At 54.9% G+C, this 15,977-nt stretch overlaps 5 protein-coding genes and 1 non-coding gene across 6 annotated transcripts; 4 read left to right on the forward strand and 2 right to left on the reverse strand.

Annotated features, from left to right (window-relative positions):
• Positions 1 to 2,006: 2,006 nt before the first annotated feature.
• DCS_t47 lies at positions 2,007 to 2,088 on the forward strand. The gene has a single exon. It is a non-coding gene; the product is annotated as a tRNA-Thr (tRNA).
• Positions 2,089 to 3,041: 953 nt separating this feature from the next.
• On the forward strand, positions 3,042 to 4,445 carry DCS_04131 (uncharacterized protein; the record flags this gene model as incomplete). Its single annotated transcript, XM_040801443.1, has 1 exon — positions 3,042 to 4,445. The coding sequence occupies one exon, from the start codon at positions 3,042 to 3,044 to the stop codon at positions 4,443 to 4,445; it is 1,404 nt and encodes a 467-aa protein (XP_040656476.1).
• A 688-nt stretch (positions 4,446 to 5,133) lies between these two features.
• DCS_04132 (mitochondrial carrier protein) lies at positions 5,134 to 6,474 on the forward strand (the record flags this gene model as incomplete). Its single annotated transcript, XM_040801444.1, has 1 exon — positions 5,134 to 6,474. One exon carries the CDS (start codon positions 5,134 to 5,136, stop codon positions 6,472 to 6,474), a length of 1,341 nt encoding a protein of 446 aa, XP_040656477.1.
• Positions 6,475 to 7,120: 646 nt separating this feature from the next.
• Positions 7,121 to 9,312, reverse strand: DCS_04133 (Glucose-repressible alcohol dehydrogenase transcriptional effector; the record flags this gene model as incomplete). The annotated part of the gene is made up of 2 exons (XM_040801445.1): positions 7,121 to 8,337; positions 8,415 to 9,312. 2 exons carry the CDS (start codon positions 9,310 to 9,312, stop codon positions 7,121 to 7,123), a joined length of 2,115 nt encoding a protein of 704 aa, XP_040656478.1.
• A 1,950-nt stretch (positions 9,313 to 11,262) lies between these two features.
• Positions 11,263 to 12,023, forward strand: DCS_04134 (uncharacterized protein; the record flags this gene model as incomplete). Its single annotated transcript, XM_040801446.1, has 3 exons — positions 11,263 to 11,307; positions 11,365 to 11,763; positions 11,859 to 12,023. 3 exons carry the CDS (start codon positions 11,263 to 11,265, stop codon positions 12,021 to 12,023), a joined length of 609 nt encoding a protein of 202 aa, XP_040656479.1.
• Positions 12,024 to 13,389: 1,366 nt separating this feature from the next.
• Positions 13,390 to 14,369, reverse strand: DCS_04135 (uncharacterized protein; the record flags this gene model as incomplete). Its single annotated transcript, XM_040801447.1, has 2 exons — positions 13,390 to 13,982; positions 14,042 to 14,369. 2 exons carry the CDS (start codon positions 14,367 to 14,369, stop codon positions 13,390 to 13,392), a joined length of 921 nt encoding a protein of 306 aa, XP_040656480.1.
• Positions 14,370 to 15,977: the final 1,608 nt, after the last annotated feature.

Consider the following 15,977-nt stretch of genomic DNA (forward strand, 5'->3'; position numbering starts at 1 on the left):
TCCGCGTGTCCGTGACCAAAGGGAGCTTAATGGACCGTTTACACTTCGGCTGACTCGTACCTATTCCGTCCGTTCGTACGAACGCCTTGCCCGCTTTGCGACCTCGGCCTCGGAAGCGAATGCTGGCACGCGCAGGTATGCGGATAGCAAGGGGGGGGGGGGGGGGTTGGCGTCGCTGAGGGCCAGGGACAGACTATTACCATGCATGCTATTGCCACGCATTATTATGTATTGATGATCCCCTCTTATAGATTCTTGGCCGATGGATGGATGCACTTTGACGTACGGATAGACAGAATGCCAAACAATATCGTACAGGGGGCCAAAGAGGAGCATGGCGGACGGTGACTTGACGTCGTAGGTACCGCTACCAGGGACCGCCGGCCGAGGAGGAAGGTTTCGGCCGCGAGCGAGTGCGAGTCGTGCAAGGAGTGGCGAGACAACGAGATGGACGGAAGTGCAAGCACGCCGTACTATTCGGTAACAGATGAGACATGCATGTGTTGCAGAGGCAGACGATGCACATGCAGACTGCATTCTCTGTCCTCGACCATGTCGAAAAGTACGTTTTGCGTCTAGGCAGTCGGGCCCATGGGCAAAGTCAAGTTATCGATTCCTTCAAGCTCGCTGTGTGAAGCTACTACCTACCTTGGCGGTAGCTGTAGCTGTCCGAGCGGCTTGTGTTGGTGGATGATGATGATGCATGGTGGGTGATGGATGGGTGGGTAATGGCTGGGTGGGTGATGGGGAGGGTCGATGTGAATGGGGTTGTGGGTGGTGGGGATGACACTAACGGCTCCTGCACCCGCACAATGGTAGTGCAGCTTGTAGCTTTAGCAGTGTTGAAGGGCAATGAACGAGCTCAATTAGGGGCTCAATAGCCCGGCAGAAGGGCGAGGGAGGGGTGCTGAAGGGGCCTTTCATTCCTCTCAGTGGTTGAGTGTGCTAATGAATACTGCATCATCCTCCCTGGGCGGGCGAGTCTAATTGTTTGGTAAGGTGAGTAAGTACTGAGTATTACTATTACTTGTTAAATATCGTTGCAGCTACTTGCAGTACCAACAGGTACCCAGTATCCATGCATGATGCAGCACAGGACGCAGTACTCCGTATATGCACTGTATATTGGCCCCTCCCTCGGCTGTGCTTGTACCGTAGATGACAGGTTTACATACTACAGGTACTCCATACCTTGTGGTAACATTCAGTTGGCAGCCGATGATGCCAAACGTCGCTAAGCATGTGCATGCAATAAATAACACGGAGTACGGAGTACACGGAACCGCATTTACCTGCAAACCGAGGTCTGGATGTGTCAATTGGTAATACAATGTGTGTTCCGAAGTACAGGCACTTAGCTATGGACCATGCTCTCCGTACTGACAATTGTGCCTGTGATGCTAATACATGTACGGAGTACGAGTCCTACCGTTCGTCTCGCAGCCCATCCATCCCTTGACCAACATTGACCAACAGCGGACGCAGCTCATGGCGTCGTTACATCACCGCCCTCGACAAAGATTGGTAGAGCGCGCTTACATAGCCGCTTACATAACCGGTGCGGAATGCACCATCCTACTCCGGAAGCCGTACAGAGCGCACCAACAGTATTATTACGTACCGTCTGCCGCATTCGGTGGACAACCAGCGTGGACAAGTTCGAGTACGCGTATGCGCTGACGATCGTACGGTCCGAGTAGCACCTAGCATAGCACACAGCACGGAAAGCGATGGTACTCACTAGTAGTCGGTACGCTCTTGTCCTGCATTGAAAGCGCGAGTAATGCATGGGTTTACCGACCAAAACTGCGGCATCTCGTACCACTTTTAAAAATGGCGCCGAATTATTGAATGCTAACCTCGAGCACGTCGATAGAGTGACGTGATGGCCCCAAATTGAAGTGATACACAATACAATATCGCGGCAGAATGGCCAGGACTCGTTGCATTGGCTTGGAAACATCGTACAGGTATAAGGACTTTTTGTTACCATCCAAGTATTCGACGCCCGCTTGGCCCAGTGGTAAGGCGTCGCACTTGTACCTCTCAGTTATGCGAAGATCGAGTGTTCAATTCACTCAGTGGGCAATCTTTTTTTGCTTCCTTCCTTTTTTCCTGCCTCTTTCCTTGCTGACCCTTGATGGCCGACGACATTCTACTTCGAAACCCTTTTAAATGATTTCTTTGCTATTGCATGACTCGCCATCTGGATTTTTGCTTTAACGAGCAAGCGGAACGGCCCGCTGAGAGAGCTCTCGCTCGTCAAGTTCGTCCAGTGCTGTGTGGCCGACGAAGACGGGGCCTGATTAGTAATACAAAACGTACTCCATTCTTAAGCACAGTAAGGTACGTACTGAAGTACTTAGAGAGCTCTGATACACCTAGTATTAGTTAATTGTACAGTAAGTACATGTACTCCGCACTATAGTACATACATGTTGCAAGCAGCCCGCCTTGCTTCGACCTCACAATATGCATCATGTATTAATTACATGTAATTACTCCGTACATTGCGTACCGTCGACCATGTTGTGTGTATATACATACGTAGAGCACATGTAAGTACAGTAAGTACATGTTGCAAGCATTCTACGTATGCCTTGACCTCATGATATGCATCATCTACAGTACAAGTATACACTCCGTACTCCGCACAGGTACATACGACAACCTCAACCGTGGTATTTGCACCGTGTACTCCGTACTTGGCACATATTCAGTAATTAATACATGTACTTACTTACATGTCGCAGCCAGTCTGCCATGCTTCGACTTCACCAAAGGCGTCATGTATACTCCGCACATGTGCAAACAGCCCACAGATCCTTCGACTTCACGACGTGAATCATCAGCTATGCGAGTCTGCCAATCGCCCCGAGCGCCAAGATGACCGCTGTCCCCAATGCGCCTGGTGCTCTTCTGTCTACACTCGTCTGTCTGATGGCACGTCACGTCGCCCAGTAAGCCGGCCATCAGAGCAACCCCGCTTCGGATTCGTTTGATCGTTACGCTCGCATGCTTGTCCCTGCACCCAGACAAACATGACGCTTCATCGAGCTCAAATTCCCGACATGCCGTCGCAGCGGCAGCAGGAGCAGCAGACTGCCGTCAACGCCACCGAGATTCCGGCCACCTCCGTCAAGCCGTGGAAGCTACCGGCTCAGACGACCTACGTATTCAAGAACGCCAGCATCGTCGACACGGCGAACGGGACCATCATCGAGAAGCAGACGGTCACGCTGTCGGAGGGACTCGTGGAGTCGATCGTCGACGACGAGGCTGTCCCCACGTCCACTCCCCATGTCGTCGTCGACCTGATGGGCAAGTATCTCTGCCCCGGCCTCATCGACTGCCATGTGCATCTCAGCGCTGTCGCGGGCAGCGACAACCTGCCGGCCGTTTTCGGCCTCGACCCGACCGTCTCCCAATTTCGACAGCCCTTTCTCTGCAAGCAGATGCTCGCCAGAGGCTTCACCACCGTCCGCGACACGGGCGGCGCGACGCTCGCGCTCAAGGAAGCCATCGACGACGACGTCTTTGCCGGCCCACGCCTCTTCATCTCCAACAAGGCACTCTCCCAGACGGGCGGGCACGGGGATGCGCGAGGACCCCATCAAGGGCACGGCCACTGCTGCGGCGCCGAGACGGTGCTGACCAAGGTCATGGACGGCGTGCCTGCATGCCTCCGTGTGACGCGGGAGCAGATGCGCACGGGCGCCGACTTCATCAAGATCATGGTCGGCGGCGGCGTCGCTTCGCCGACAGACAAGCTCGAGAACACGCAATTCACGACCGACGAGATCCGCGCCATCTGCGAGGTGGCCGACTCGTACGGTACCTACGTCACCGCCCACGCCTACACGCCCAAGGCGATCCGCCACGCCGTCGACAACGGCGTCCGCTGCATCGAGCATGGAAACTTGATGGACGAGCACACGGCCCGCTACATGGCCGAACGGGGTGTCTGGCTGGTGCCGACCCTCGCCACCTACCACGCCCTGAGCGAGGAAAAGTACTCGGCCTTCCTGCCGGCCGTCAACCGGGCCAAGAACGGCGAGGTGCTGGCCAGGGGCCTCGAGTCCCTGCGCATCGCCTCGGCCGCCGGCGTGCGCATCTGCTACGGCTCCGACCTGCTGGGGCCGCTGCACGAGGAGCAGAACCGGGAGTTTAGCATTCGGTCCCAAGTCATGAGCAGCCCCGAGGTGCTGCGAAGCGCGACCGTGACGGCTGCGAAGCTGCTGAAGCAGGACGCCTTTCTTGGCCAGATCAAGAAGGGCTTTGCCGCCGACTTGCTCGTGCTGAACGCGAACCCGCTCGAGGACGTCTCGCTTCTGGCCCGGCCCGAGGAGAACGTACTGGCGGTTATGAAGAACGGCCGTGTGTACACGAGTCGGTGGACGAAGCTGCCCGAAGACGTGAGCACGCCGACGGCGCCCATTGAGTGACGATGAACCGTCGAGCGGAGAAGCGTGTTGCTTAAAAACCTGGGTAGGCATCTACCCGCACTATACCTACAGCATATTGCGACGCCGTATTTTATTTGGCTCATGCTCTGCCAATAACTGGAATGGTTCAACGGATGAATCAACTCGGGAGGAAGTGGCCGTGACGGTCGAATGAATTGCTTGAGCCCTCGCCAAGCCTTCGGAAGCAGAATCAAGAAGATTTGAACGGGCTCATCTAGCATGCCCTCGGGCACTCCAATCCGACGTCACATAAACAACCTAAGAAAAATCAGACGCAGAAGGTGAAATTGTTACAGCATATTTACAGCATTTTTACAGCATATTGACAGAGGCGTCCCTGCTGCCTCATAGCCTACTTAAAGACCCTTGGGCGTACTGCCTTAGTCAGCCAGCGGTGGCCCTGACTGATCATTGGACCAAAACGATTATTACTCTGGGCGGCACTCAGTATGACGGAGTATTAATACTCCGTACTCCGTGCTTGGTCAAACTGTAAGTAAGTATGTCAACATGGTGGTGGTTCGTCAGCTTCCCCACATCAAGTCAATGCCACACCACTACCAGGCACTGACAGAACACCACCACCGACAACCCCACCACCACCATCACCATCACCACCACCATCATGTCGCGCCAGAGCCATGCATTTTGGCCGCAATGACGTGCGATGGCTTCTGCTTTGCCGCCAGACGCGCCGCCTGCCGTCCTCCCTGACCTCCCCGTCCATGATGACCCGCCCGACCGAGCTCCCCGAAGCAACGCGGCGACGGCGGCGTCGGCGGCCGGTGTTCGTGCCGTGAGCGCCCAGGTCGTCGCCTTCTACTTTCGCGCGCCGGCAAAGGCGTTCTTCCGCACCCGCGTCGACTACCTGGCCTACGCTCGCACCCTTCACCAGGCCCAGACGATGCCCCTCTGGCAGGCCATCGCCGACGATCAATTGGCCTCGCGCCGCACCCTCCTCTGGAGGCAAACATGGCTCTGGTTGCGCGGCACCACGCCGGGCGTCTTGACCTCTGCCGTCAAGCACCAGGGGTGGTCCGTCATACCTCACCAGATTCTCCCGCCCCTCATCGCCAACGTCGGTGTCGGTGCCGTCCTGTACACCAGCTACCTGCAAATCCTCGGCCGCCTGCACGAGGAGAGCGGCAAGGCAACCAAGAGGGTCTATCCGCCACCTTTGCCCCAGCATACCTTTGCCGCCGGCTTTCTCGCCGGTGCTCTCCAGAGCGTTCTCGCTGCCCCGCTCGATGCCCTGCAAGCCCGTTACGATCACCGTGACCTCATGCCCAACGATGGTAGTGGCAAACCACGAAGCATGTGGACCTTTGGCGCCGAGAAACTGCGCGAGATTGGCCTCCGTGGCGTCTTTGCCGGCTGGGGGCTGTCTTTTGCCAAGGATAGTCTTGGGAGTGCCGTCTTCTTCAGCATGTTCGAGTACGTCAAGGCCCAGAGCTACTACAGCTTCGTCAAGTGGTACTATGGCGGACTCGGTCAGGAAGTCGTCGACATCTTGGCCACGAAACGCCCTTCCAACCAGGACACGGACCGTGACCGCGAAAAGAGAACGATCCGACCGCATTACGCGTTGGAGCCCATGTTTCTTCTGTGTGCCGGCTTCAGCGCCTCCTTCGCTCAGCAGCTGTTGCTCCACCCCCTGACGCACTTTCAGGTCGAGCACTGGGACCATCTCGAAGATCTGGACGCGAAGGCGGCGAGGTACAAGAATGCCAAGGGCGCAAGCCTCGACCTGCCCGAACGGAGGTGGAGGATGCTGCGCGCCTACTACCACGCCTACCAAGAGACGTGGGCCGCCTGCGCGGCCGAGGCTGCGGCCGACCGTCAAAGTATCGGCCGCTGGCTTTACCGGGGTTTCTGGTGGAACGCGATCCGTCAGGTACCGAGCACGAGCGCAGGCCTCATCATCTTTGAACTGATACGGCGGAAGTACGGTTTCGGCTCGGAGGAGGTCCGCATCACCAAGGACGGGTACGACATCCTACTGAACTGAGGAGCGATGGTGCGCCATGGTGTCTGCATCTGCATCAGGAGTTGGAGTATGAGGGGTATGGACGACGGGACGTACATGCGTGCATTTTCACTCCCCATCAGCGATCTCCCGAATCTTGCGTTATTGGCTGTATAGATACGATTCGCACGCAGTCGCGCATGCTCACTCGCATCAGCAGACATTGTATATATGGATACTCTCATCATGAACCTGCATATTTGCTTGCATCATTGACCTGTTTATATGCTCGAGCTGGTGACGCCAAGGCTCCAGCCATGAGGCTGCACAACCGCTCACCGTCGATACAACAGGCACTTGCATGGTTGCGGCCGACAGGAACGGATGGAAGCCAACGCTGTAGAAATGTACACATGAGAGATCGACTACGCATCAAAGTCCGCGAGTCAAAAGTTCAGTCAACTCCTACAGGTCCCACGGTACAGACCGCTCACTCGGCCCCGGCCTTCACTTACATGCCCACAGTTACACCCGTCGTCACCCTTCTGCCGTCTCCCACCCGTGCAAGATCCGAAACTCCATTTGCAAGACCCAAAACTACATCCAGATTGAGGCAAAGAGGGCCATCGTCCTCTCGAGCACTTTCGGCCTGACCAAGCGGATCGAATCGACCCCATCCATCCAAGCCTCAGCTGCGGGATGCGCCCGAGCCGGTTCCAAAATCCACCTCCCGCTCAGGCGCCTGCTTCTTGTCCTTGCGGGGCTTGATGAAGAACTCGGCCATGATCTGGATGTGGTCGGCTGGGAAGTGCCAGTTGGGGAACGCCGGCATTCGTTTGAGGTAGTTGGGATCGACGGGACCGAGCAGGTGCACGACCTCCAACGTGTTGGTCGAGTACCAAATGTAGTCTATGACGTCGGAGAATCCAGGAGTGTAGTTGGTAAAGGCCAGCTCGTCAGCCGTGCCCTTGAGATGCGCGTACGCGTCCCTCAGGCTGAAGGGATGCTCGATGCCGTCGCGGGTAAAACTTCCGTACTGGTAGTTGGTCAGTTCCAGATGGTTCGGCGGCACGCGGCCGAGCGACATCAGCTCGTAGACGGATGAGTCCTCGGTCGAGTTGAAATCGCCGCACACGAAGAGCGGTATCTCCGTGTTGGACCGATACTCCTGGCTCGGGCCCGGCTCGGCTTGGGGCGGCGCCGCGTCTCCCTCGTCTGAACCGGGGATGGTGATCATCTTCTTGTCCTTGACCGCCGGCCACCTCGCGTACTTTTCCGCCAGCTTGGTGACGTGCTCCATCAGGATGCCGGTCTGGATGACCTTGACGTCCGCCAGAGCCGAGTCCCAGGTGAGGTGGACGTTGACGAGGATGAGGCGGGCGCCGGTAAGTCTCGACTCGAAGAAGCAGATGACGGCAATGTTGTCCTTTGGCATGACGCGGTTGAAGACGTCGTGCTGGTTCTTCATGTCGGGGCGGTTGATGGCGATGGTCGCAAACTCGATGAGCTGCTTGTCGAGCAGGATGTACTTGCTCTGCTTGTAGAACATGGCGCAACCGTCGACCGACTGGGCATCCTTCTCCGACATGGTCCTGGCGCGTGACTTGGGCCAGTGCACTCCCTTGTAGTCCATCTGGGCCAGCTCGGGGCTGAGATCTTCCTTGAAGGCATCGGTGGAGACCTCTTGCAGAGCCAGGAAGTCGGCATCCCGGAGCCGGAGCTCCTCCAAGATGCAGTCCTTGCGGTACTCCCAGTGCAGTGCACCAGTCGGGGTATAGCCGTACGTCGAGGCGGTCGCGTACTTGTCGCAGAGGACGTTCCAGGAGAAGACCTTGACCCGCTCCAAGCCTTCCATGACATCTTCCTGAATGACGATGTTGGCTCGTTGCGCTGGCGGAGGGGGGACTGCGCGCCATCGCTCCATCAGCCAAAGGTCCATCGGGGGGAGGGATGAGGGTTGAGGTGAGTGAATGTCAACTTACTCGGAGCTCCTTCTCTCAGCGCGTTGACGAGACTCTTGGTACCCTTGTCCATGATTTCCTGCTTCAGGTTGGGCTCCAAGGGATTCCCTTCTATACCAAGCATTTCCAAGAGGTGGAGGGAGCCGAGCTCGAAGGGCAGTTCCGATATGTTGTTGTTGAAGAGAAGCAGCTGTCGCAGGTAGGTGCACATGCCCAGCTCCGGCGGCAGTTCCGAGATTTGGTTGTATGAGGCATCGAGGTGGCGCAGCTGTCGCAGCTCCCCGATCTCCTTGGGCAGGCGCGTGAGCTTGTTGGAGGCGATGTAGAGCTCGCCGAGGAACTGGTATCGGAACAGCTCGGGGGCCAGGTTCCGGAGCCCCTGGCCGCTCATGTCCATGCTGTGCCAGTCTTGCCGGCGTGCCTCCTTGTCCAGGTTGTAGGGCGGCCGCCTGTCGTCCGGTTCGTTCTCGCCATCGGCCTGCGTTTTGGAATTCGAAGGGGAGGGGCCTCCGATGCCCCTATTCTCGGACGCCTTCAGCCGGGCATAGTAGTGCGGTTGTTGCTGGTCCGTCATGGCCGAATGCGCCCGCTCGGATTCCTTGTGCATGCGCAACTGCTCCTGCCACATTTCGTTGGGAGGCCCCTGGCCGGCCCGGACGCTGGCGGAGTGCCCGTTGGGCACGGGGTTCGCATTGAAGGCGGACGAGTTGGACATGACGGCGGAACCAAAGGATGCGTGGTGCGCCAGTCCATTGGCGTTGGGGATGCCGTGCTCGTGCTGCAGGCCCTGGTGGTGCTGGGCTTGGGACGGATGCTGATGCTGGGCATGCTGCTGGTAGTTGAACAGCAGGTTCGGCATCCCGCGGCCCGCCCCATTCAGCCGGGCGTTGTGCCCTTGCTGGTGGTTTTGGGAGTACATGCCGGCAGGCTGGTGCCGTGCACAGCGAAGGACGTCGATGGATTAGTTGTGCGTGCCTTTCACGTGAGCACGGTCTGGTGGCTAGTTGTCCGCGTCGGCAGCGGCGCGGAAGACGGGCTGACACTGCTGTGGTTTGAGATGGAGCCTGGGCAGCATCTGTCGTCTGCCTAGCGTGGTGACTGGGTCGGAAGTCGTTTCGAGGGCAAGTCGCGGCGATGACGACGGTCTACCCTGGATCACGCGTAGCTCGAAAGGAGGGACTGTGGACAGGACTCGCGGAATGCGCATGGGTCGATGGATCGGGAAGCAGCAACTATGTCTGCATATATTGTCGCCGATGTCCGCGATGTGTAGTCGATGAAGCGGCCACGGGGATCGACGGACTTGGACGGAACGGAACGAGACGAGACGAGACGAGACAGCCAGGTTCGGTGCGGCGGCGGCAGGATGCACAAACGAGTCGCTCTCTGCAAGCGGGATGCCTGCAGTACTTCCGTCGGGCGACGATCGTGCGCGGCCTGTATGAGCGAGTTTTGAGATTGCTCTGCAATGAAAGCGAGGTCAGCATGCGTTCGTGAACAAATGACGAGGCCGCCCGGGGAGGGGGGGGGGTGAGGTAAGGCTCGACGAGGCTCGACGGGCCCCCCAGGTTCGCCATCGACCGGCTGCCGGGTTCACGTACAATAACGAGTGAGTGCAATGGAGTTATAAACACTGAAGAAACCAACTGATACTTGGGCAGAATAATAGTGGCCGATATCGAGGGACAAGCAGAGGTCGGAAGCTGGATCACCGTGGCTGTGCGGTGACGAACTGCGTCGGGCTTCCTTTCGCCACGTGACTTGACGCCTCCACAATGCGGCTAGGTCACGTGCAGTTCCATCCCACTAACCTGTACCTGAGTCCCTGACAGGTGTGACTTACAGTAGACTCAGTAGTAATACTCCGTAAGGTACTTACATGTACAATGCAAATAGGTATTTCTCGGTTCAAGTACTCCGTACTTCGTACTGGGAAAGGTGCTGCCCTTGTACTGGTACTGTACCTGTAGAGATTGCAGAGTACTCCGGAAGTACATGTCACCAACCAACATCAATACTAGCATAGCCATCTCATACTCTACACAATGAAGCATCCTCAATTGTTGCGTCGGATTTTCTCCTCCTGAGCATCAATAAACCCTACAGACGCAATCGCTCAGTTCAACTTGTGTCTGATGCCCCTTTCATTTTTGCAAATACGGACCGGAGCAGATTGCCAGTGGTTGGCCATGTGAATCTGGCCAGAACTTGTGGAACAAAGCATGCCGGAGATCGTGTCCATGAATTTTGAGGACAAGGAAATTTTCGAGTGCAGGGAAGGTGAAGAATTTTCCCCAATATTATCACGCAGCTGATGTTGGGATGGCTGCTCCCCAGTCCTGCTTTCTAGAGGCATCTCGTCCCGACTCGGCGTTGCCCTTGTGTGAAACGAACGCACTCGTCGTGCGTTTTCATATCCCGATTGTTGCACAGTTTCCGAGTATCGATTCCTGTGCTTTATCCGCTCCTCGTCCACTGCCGATGCCGCCAGAATGAGCTGCTGATGCTCGAATGCCGGCTGCCATTCAGACTTGGCCCAGTGGTCGTGCTATTCCCTTCGATAACAAGTGTACTCTAGCTGGAACAGTACATGTAGTCGTACGGAGTATACAGAATGATGATTGTCCGGCTACTTTTCCGCTAGCTGGATAATATCGCACGGACGCAGATTCACCGAGAAGGACGGGTCTTGAACATGGCCCTCCCTTCCGTGTTCCCCTTGAAATTACCTCATAGTAACCGCGCCGAATAAATTCGTTTTCTATTGGGGAGGGCCGCTGCTCTTACATTGCGATCCTTGAGTAGACAGCTCTTTCACGATATTCAAGGTAGTAAATCCTGAATTATTGTAGTCGGACAAACAGACACCATGAGGTTCGACCCAATCTTTACGCCGTTCTTCCTTTTCCTTGGAGTAAGTGAGATATTTGAAGATAATTATCAGCACCGTCTTACTAATGCCCCGTCCAAGACTCTTGGAAGTGTCGCCCCTCGAGGTGGCTACAAGGTCGCTCTGCCTTCCTGGACGGTCGAGATCGTACCAGGGAGGACTGTTGTGCTTAATGGCACCATCCAACAGGTTCAAGCCCAACTGAATAGGATGAATCTGAGTCGGACCGCACATGTTCCAGAAACCGATAATAGCACTCTTCATAGCCGCCATGCTAGTGAAGGCACCTTTTCCTTCCCTGGCTACATCCAGAGTTTCTGCAACGTCTTCCCGAAAGCCGACCCCAAAAATCTGTTCTCCAGCATTAGAATGTTGAGAGATGACGATGCAAACAAAAAGGAGCCGACTTTGGGTCCTGGTCCCAACCTGTGCTCAAAAATAAGCTGCCAGAATTGGGCTGCAGTGTGGTGGTGCAACGATGTGAGTGCACATACACGCAGCAGAACATGGACAAACCTTTCCATCTCTCACCAATGTACGTTGAACAATCAGCATGATACTAATACGCATCATAGAATTCGACACCAATGACGCTCAGCAGCGCAAATAGCGTCGCCGACGGTGCCGACTATATCATGGCAGAATGTGGAGGGTCGAAATCCGACTACAGCGGACAGGTATTCCATCCCACTGGTTGGAACGTGGTGCTCAGATATAGCAACTGTGAGGATCCGAAATAGTAGCCTGTTCATAGTTGCCACCCGGAAAACCGGCAGCTTGGGCGCGGATGGTAGTCATTGACCGAAGGTGTTTGCTGCCCTTGTATACGCTGGTGCAAATAGGTATCGGAAATGGCTTCTGCTGCAAGCTCTCTCACCACAGCATTCAAGAAAAAAGCACTCCTTTGTTCACGAACAGAATGCACTGCAGAACCATTATCCTCGGACGCTTTCTGGGCATCACGATGTTGCTGGTCCATGTCGAAAAGTTTTCAATATTACTTCCCGATACTGGTCCATTCGCAGACAGATTGAGATAAATACCGCGTTTCCAAACGAGAACTACTTACTGTACTGTGTGGAGTAGATGGCGAAGGCACCCGGGCGTAGCATCGACGTCAGAGCGGCGCGAGCGTGTTTCACTGGTGGGCCTTGCTTGACATTGCTGATACCCTACACAGGCTTGACTTGACACGCTACTCATTCAAAATATAAGAAAAATCAATGGTAGAGGGATGCTGAAGCTGGCTGGTGTATAGTTGCTAATTCAATAGTTGGATACGCTTTTGCGAGAGGGAGCTTGACTGGATACATTCGCATGTATGACCACTCGGCACGGGAACGAATCGTGTCTGTGAGGATGTCTTGTCAGAAACCACTCCATATATGGCGGAATCCAGAAATGCGTGAGGTTTTATTAAACTACGTCGACAAATTGCTTACCGCAGGCCGTCTCCTACAATTTCAGCAATCGAAGTGGTCAAGTTGAAGCCGGGGCGTTCAACGCGCGCACCAAGCCGCAGAAATATCAGCCAAAGCTTCTCCATAGACGCTTAACCTTGCATTGTTCGATATTTAGCATTTTTGACACTGACCCGAAGCAACAGGCCAGAAGGTCAAACCTTAAGGGGTTGGTTCTGTTGAAACGCGAAGTTCCCTTCTGCAGATTGGACTAAGCGATAATGAACGTGCTGGCATAGACATCGGAGCTGCTTTTATTTGCCTCGCGCTTCCGAGATTATAATGAGATATAATATGAGATATATATATGCGATATATATATATATACATATATCTCGGCGAACGCGTCGGAAGAAAAAAAAATGTTGTCATGGGGTACACATGGAGACAAACTCTACTCTGTATAGCCAAAATGAAGACGAACTGCTATATGTATTAATAACTAGTTATCAAATGAGTTAAGATCCAACACAAACCAACGACAGTCCCCATTGCCCAAGCCAGGCAACGCTGCAAGCCCTCGTAGCCTCCTTGGCGGTCGTCATAGATCTGATGAAAGGCCGTTATCTTGGGCATCATAAATGCAAAATATCGACAGCAACGACGGTTGTTGCTACCGCATGTTTTTCCGAAATTGGGGTCCCGACTATGGGTCAATGGCGCACGTTCTCCCTGGCTGCCCGCTGGGTTGTGATGGAGAGTTGAATGCGACTTCAATCCAGCGAATTTTCAGCGTGGCAAGATCGCCAACCGCCATGTTGCCGGACCAATACCCGCCATTACTCCACATGTTGAGAATAAGCGTGCTTGCCGCTTCGGGCACGTTTATGGTGGTGTTTGCAAGCTTCAGTCCGTTCACGTACCACACGCTTTCTTGACTATCCTTGAACCAGTCAAGCCGGTAATTCATCCAGTTGATCACAGTGCCACCGGCCGGTAGCGTTATGTTCTGCGAGGCCCCAGGGACGTCTTGGCCATTGTCGTCCTGCGAAGGTTGATTGGTAAAGTGTACGTTGTGACCACTCTCCCTCGTCAGGACCTCAATGTCCGACTCCTGGGTGTCGTTGCGGTACGTGAAAATTCCGGCGACTGCTCCGGGATCGCCGGATATGTAGGCCGAGACTCGAAAGGAGACGGAGGTTACGTCGGCGAGGCCGAAAAACAACTGACCCCCTTGCTGGGTGTCATTATCTACCCGATTCGTGACGAGGGACAGAGTTTTCGCCCCGGTGGGACCATCTGTACAGTTTATTCAGTTAAAGGTGTACGAAGACGGCCGAGAGCAGTGGATTACGAACCGATGACGACGTTTGCCGGAAGGTAGTCCAGGGACGGCCGACCAGCAAGTGACGGCTCTCTATGGCTGTATTGAACCATCCAATCGCTTAGGTTGGACGAACCGCTGACCTGTTGGGTTGGAGGAAGGCTTCCGGACCCAGGCTGGTAGATAGTTGCCTGTCCCTGCTGAAGGGTTGTGGAAGCTGAGGCTTTGCGGAAGTCATAGAATCTGTAAAAGGAGAAGACTGTCGGGTTGGAACCGTTGACCGTGAAGGATGTGCAAGGCAAGGCGAGAGATGTGGCGAGGCATAGCGACAATGCCAAGAGAATGTGGTATGTGAAGGCCATCTGAATCTAAACACTGCCAAGAGGCAGTAATAATAGTAATTGTAGGCTGAGGGAATAGTCGATCAGATGAATTGCGAATTGTCTGGTCGCCAAGCAAAACTATATATACTCCGTACATAGGCTTGGATCGTGGGACAGCTCCGTGCTCCCTCTGCAACTGTCACCGGCGAGGAATCGTAGGCACATCCATACACGTGGTTTCCTATGTCTGATAATTCTAGAATCCGAGACCCCTCTTGTCAGCCGCCTCTACAAATTTCATGATTTCCATTTACACGGTCCTCGACGGGTATGCGGATACGCCTGCACACGTGTCTACCGAACCAACCCGCTCCCCACCCTTGCCAGCCGGTGGTTGGAATTTGAAGTTTCAGCCAGCCAGCCACATAGGCTCGAACGGCCATGGTGGCTCACGACAAGACCGACAAGAAGCACTATGGTTGGCCACAAGTTGTGGGGTTTTGCCCATCAGGAGCAACATTGTCCCAAAAGATGGAGGCAGACTTTCGGCAAAGGAGCCGTGGACCCTGTTGAAACAGGCAGGACGAGCAAGGGCAACGAAGAAAGAGAAGATGATGAGTGCCGGAATAGGCAATGACCAGACAGTGGGCGATAGCGTCGAAGCAGATTCGGTAATGAGCATTCCAGACGAGGGAAAGCCGTAACACAACGTCGTGAGGAAGTGCTCGCAAAGGCGCAGTTGATGACGACGACATGCCCACCACTACGGAGTACTCCGTACTCCTGATACTATTGCAAAGTACGGAGTACGTAGACACTTGCCGCCTTGGATAGATTTACATGACATTTTCGGCGTTGTTGGATCCCGCAGCAGTGCAGACGTAGTTGGGCTCCCCGTAAGAATGAATAGGAGGCAATACCGAACGGCCCGACGAGTCTGGGCCCGATTGGAGAGTCTTGGATGCTCTTTTGAATTGAGAAGTGATGTCTCAAGAATTGGCGGTTGCCGAAGTTGGAGCTAATACAATATTACCTCGACCGTCTTCCGTTTGGTAGTGCTATGAATGGTTCGGTAAGACAACCAGACTCCAATCGCGAAGCCCCAGAGTGTAACTATTGGATCCTCCCAATAGTCGCAGAGTCAATCAATCCCATGGACATGTTCGGGGCTTGTCCCGAGTCATGTTTGGCAGCGTAGATATCGTGACTCATTTCGACTGCTGCCTGGACTTTTGACGACGCCTATCCGGGTGCCAGCACCGTCTCGACGATGAACCCGAGGAAGGGGGGTACTTTGACAGAGCAGGTCAAGGTAGAATATTATCGATAGGGAGGTGTGCCATGTCTTGGAAGAGTGGCTGGATGCCGTGCGATGGCGTTTCGACGGCGACCACATGGCCATTGGAATGGTGGAAGGAAGCCGGCGAAGGAGTATGGATGCAAGCCAGAGCCGGCAAGGCAAGCCATAGACGGCCTGCTTGGTAATTGACGGAAATTTCCTGCTGTCTTGATGACCCGCCCGATGCTGCAATGGACCAGGACGTTGTGCGGTGACACGACGTATATGACGACGGTTCTTCGTTGCCCAGTGGTTGCGGAGGAGCCAGGGACGAAGGGCCAAATGGAGCGTATGGCATCGCACTCTAT

Source organism: Drechmeria coniospora, chromosome 02, assembly GCF_001625195.1.
Source record: "Drechmeria coniospora strain ARSEF 6962 chromosome 02, whole genome shotgun sequence".
Lineage (NCBI taxonomy): Eukaryota > Fungi > Ascomycota > Sordariomycetes > Hypocreales > Ophiocordycipitaceae > Drechmeria > Drechmeria coniospora.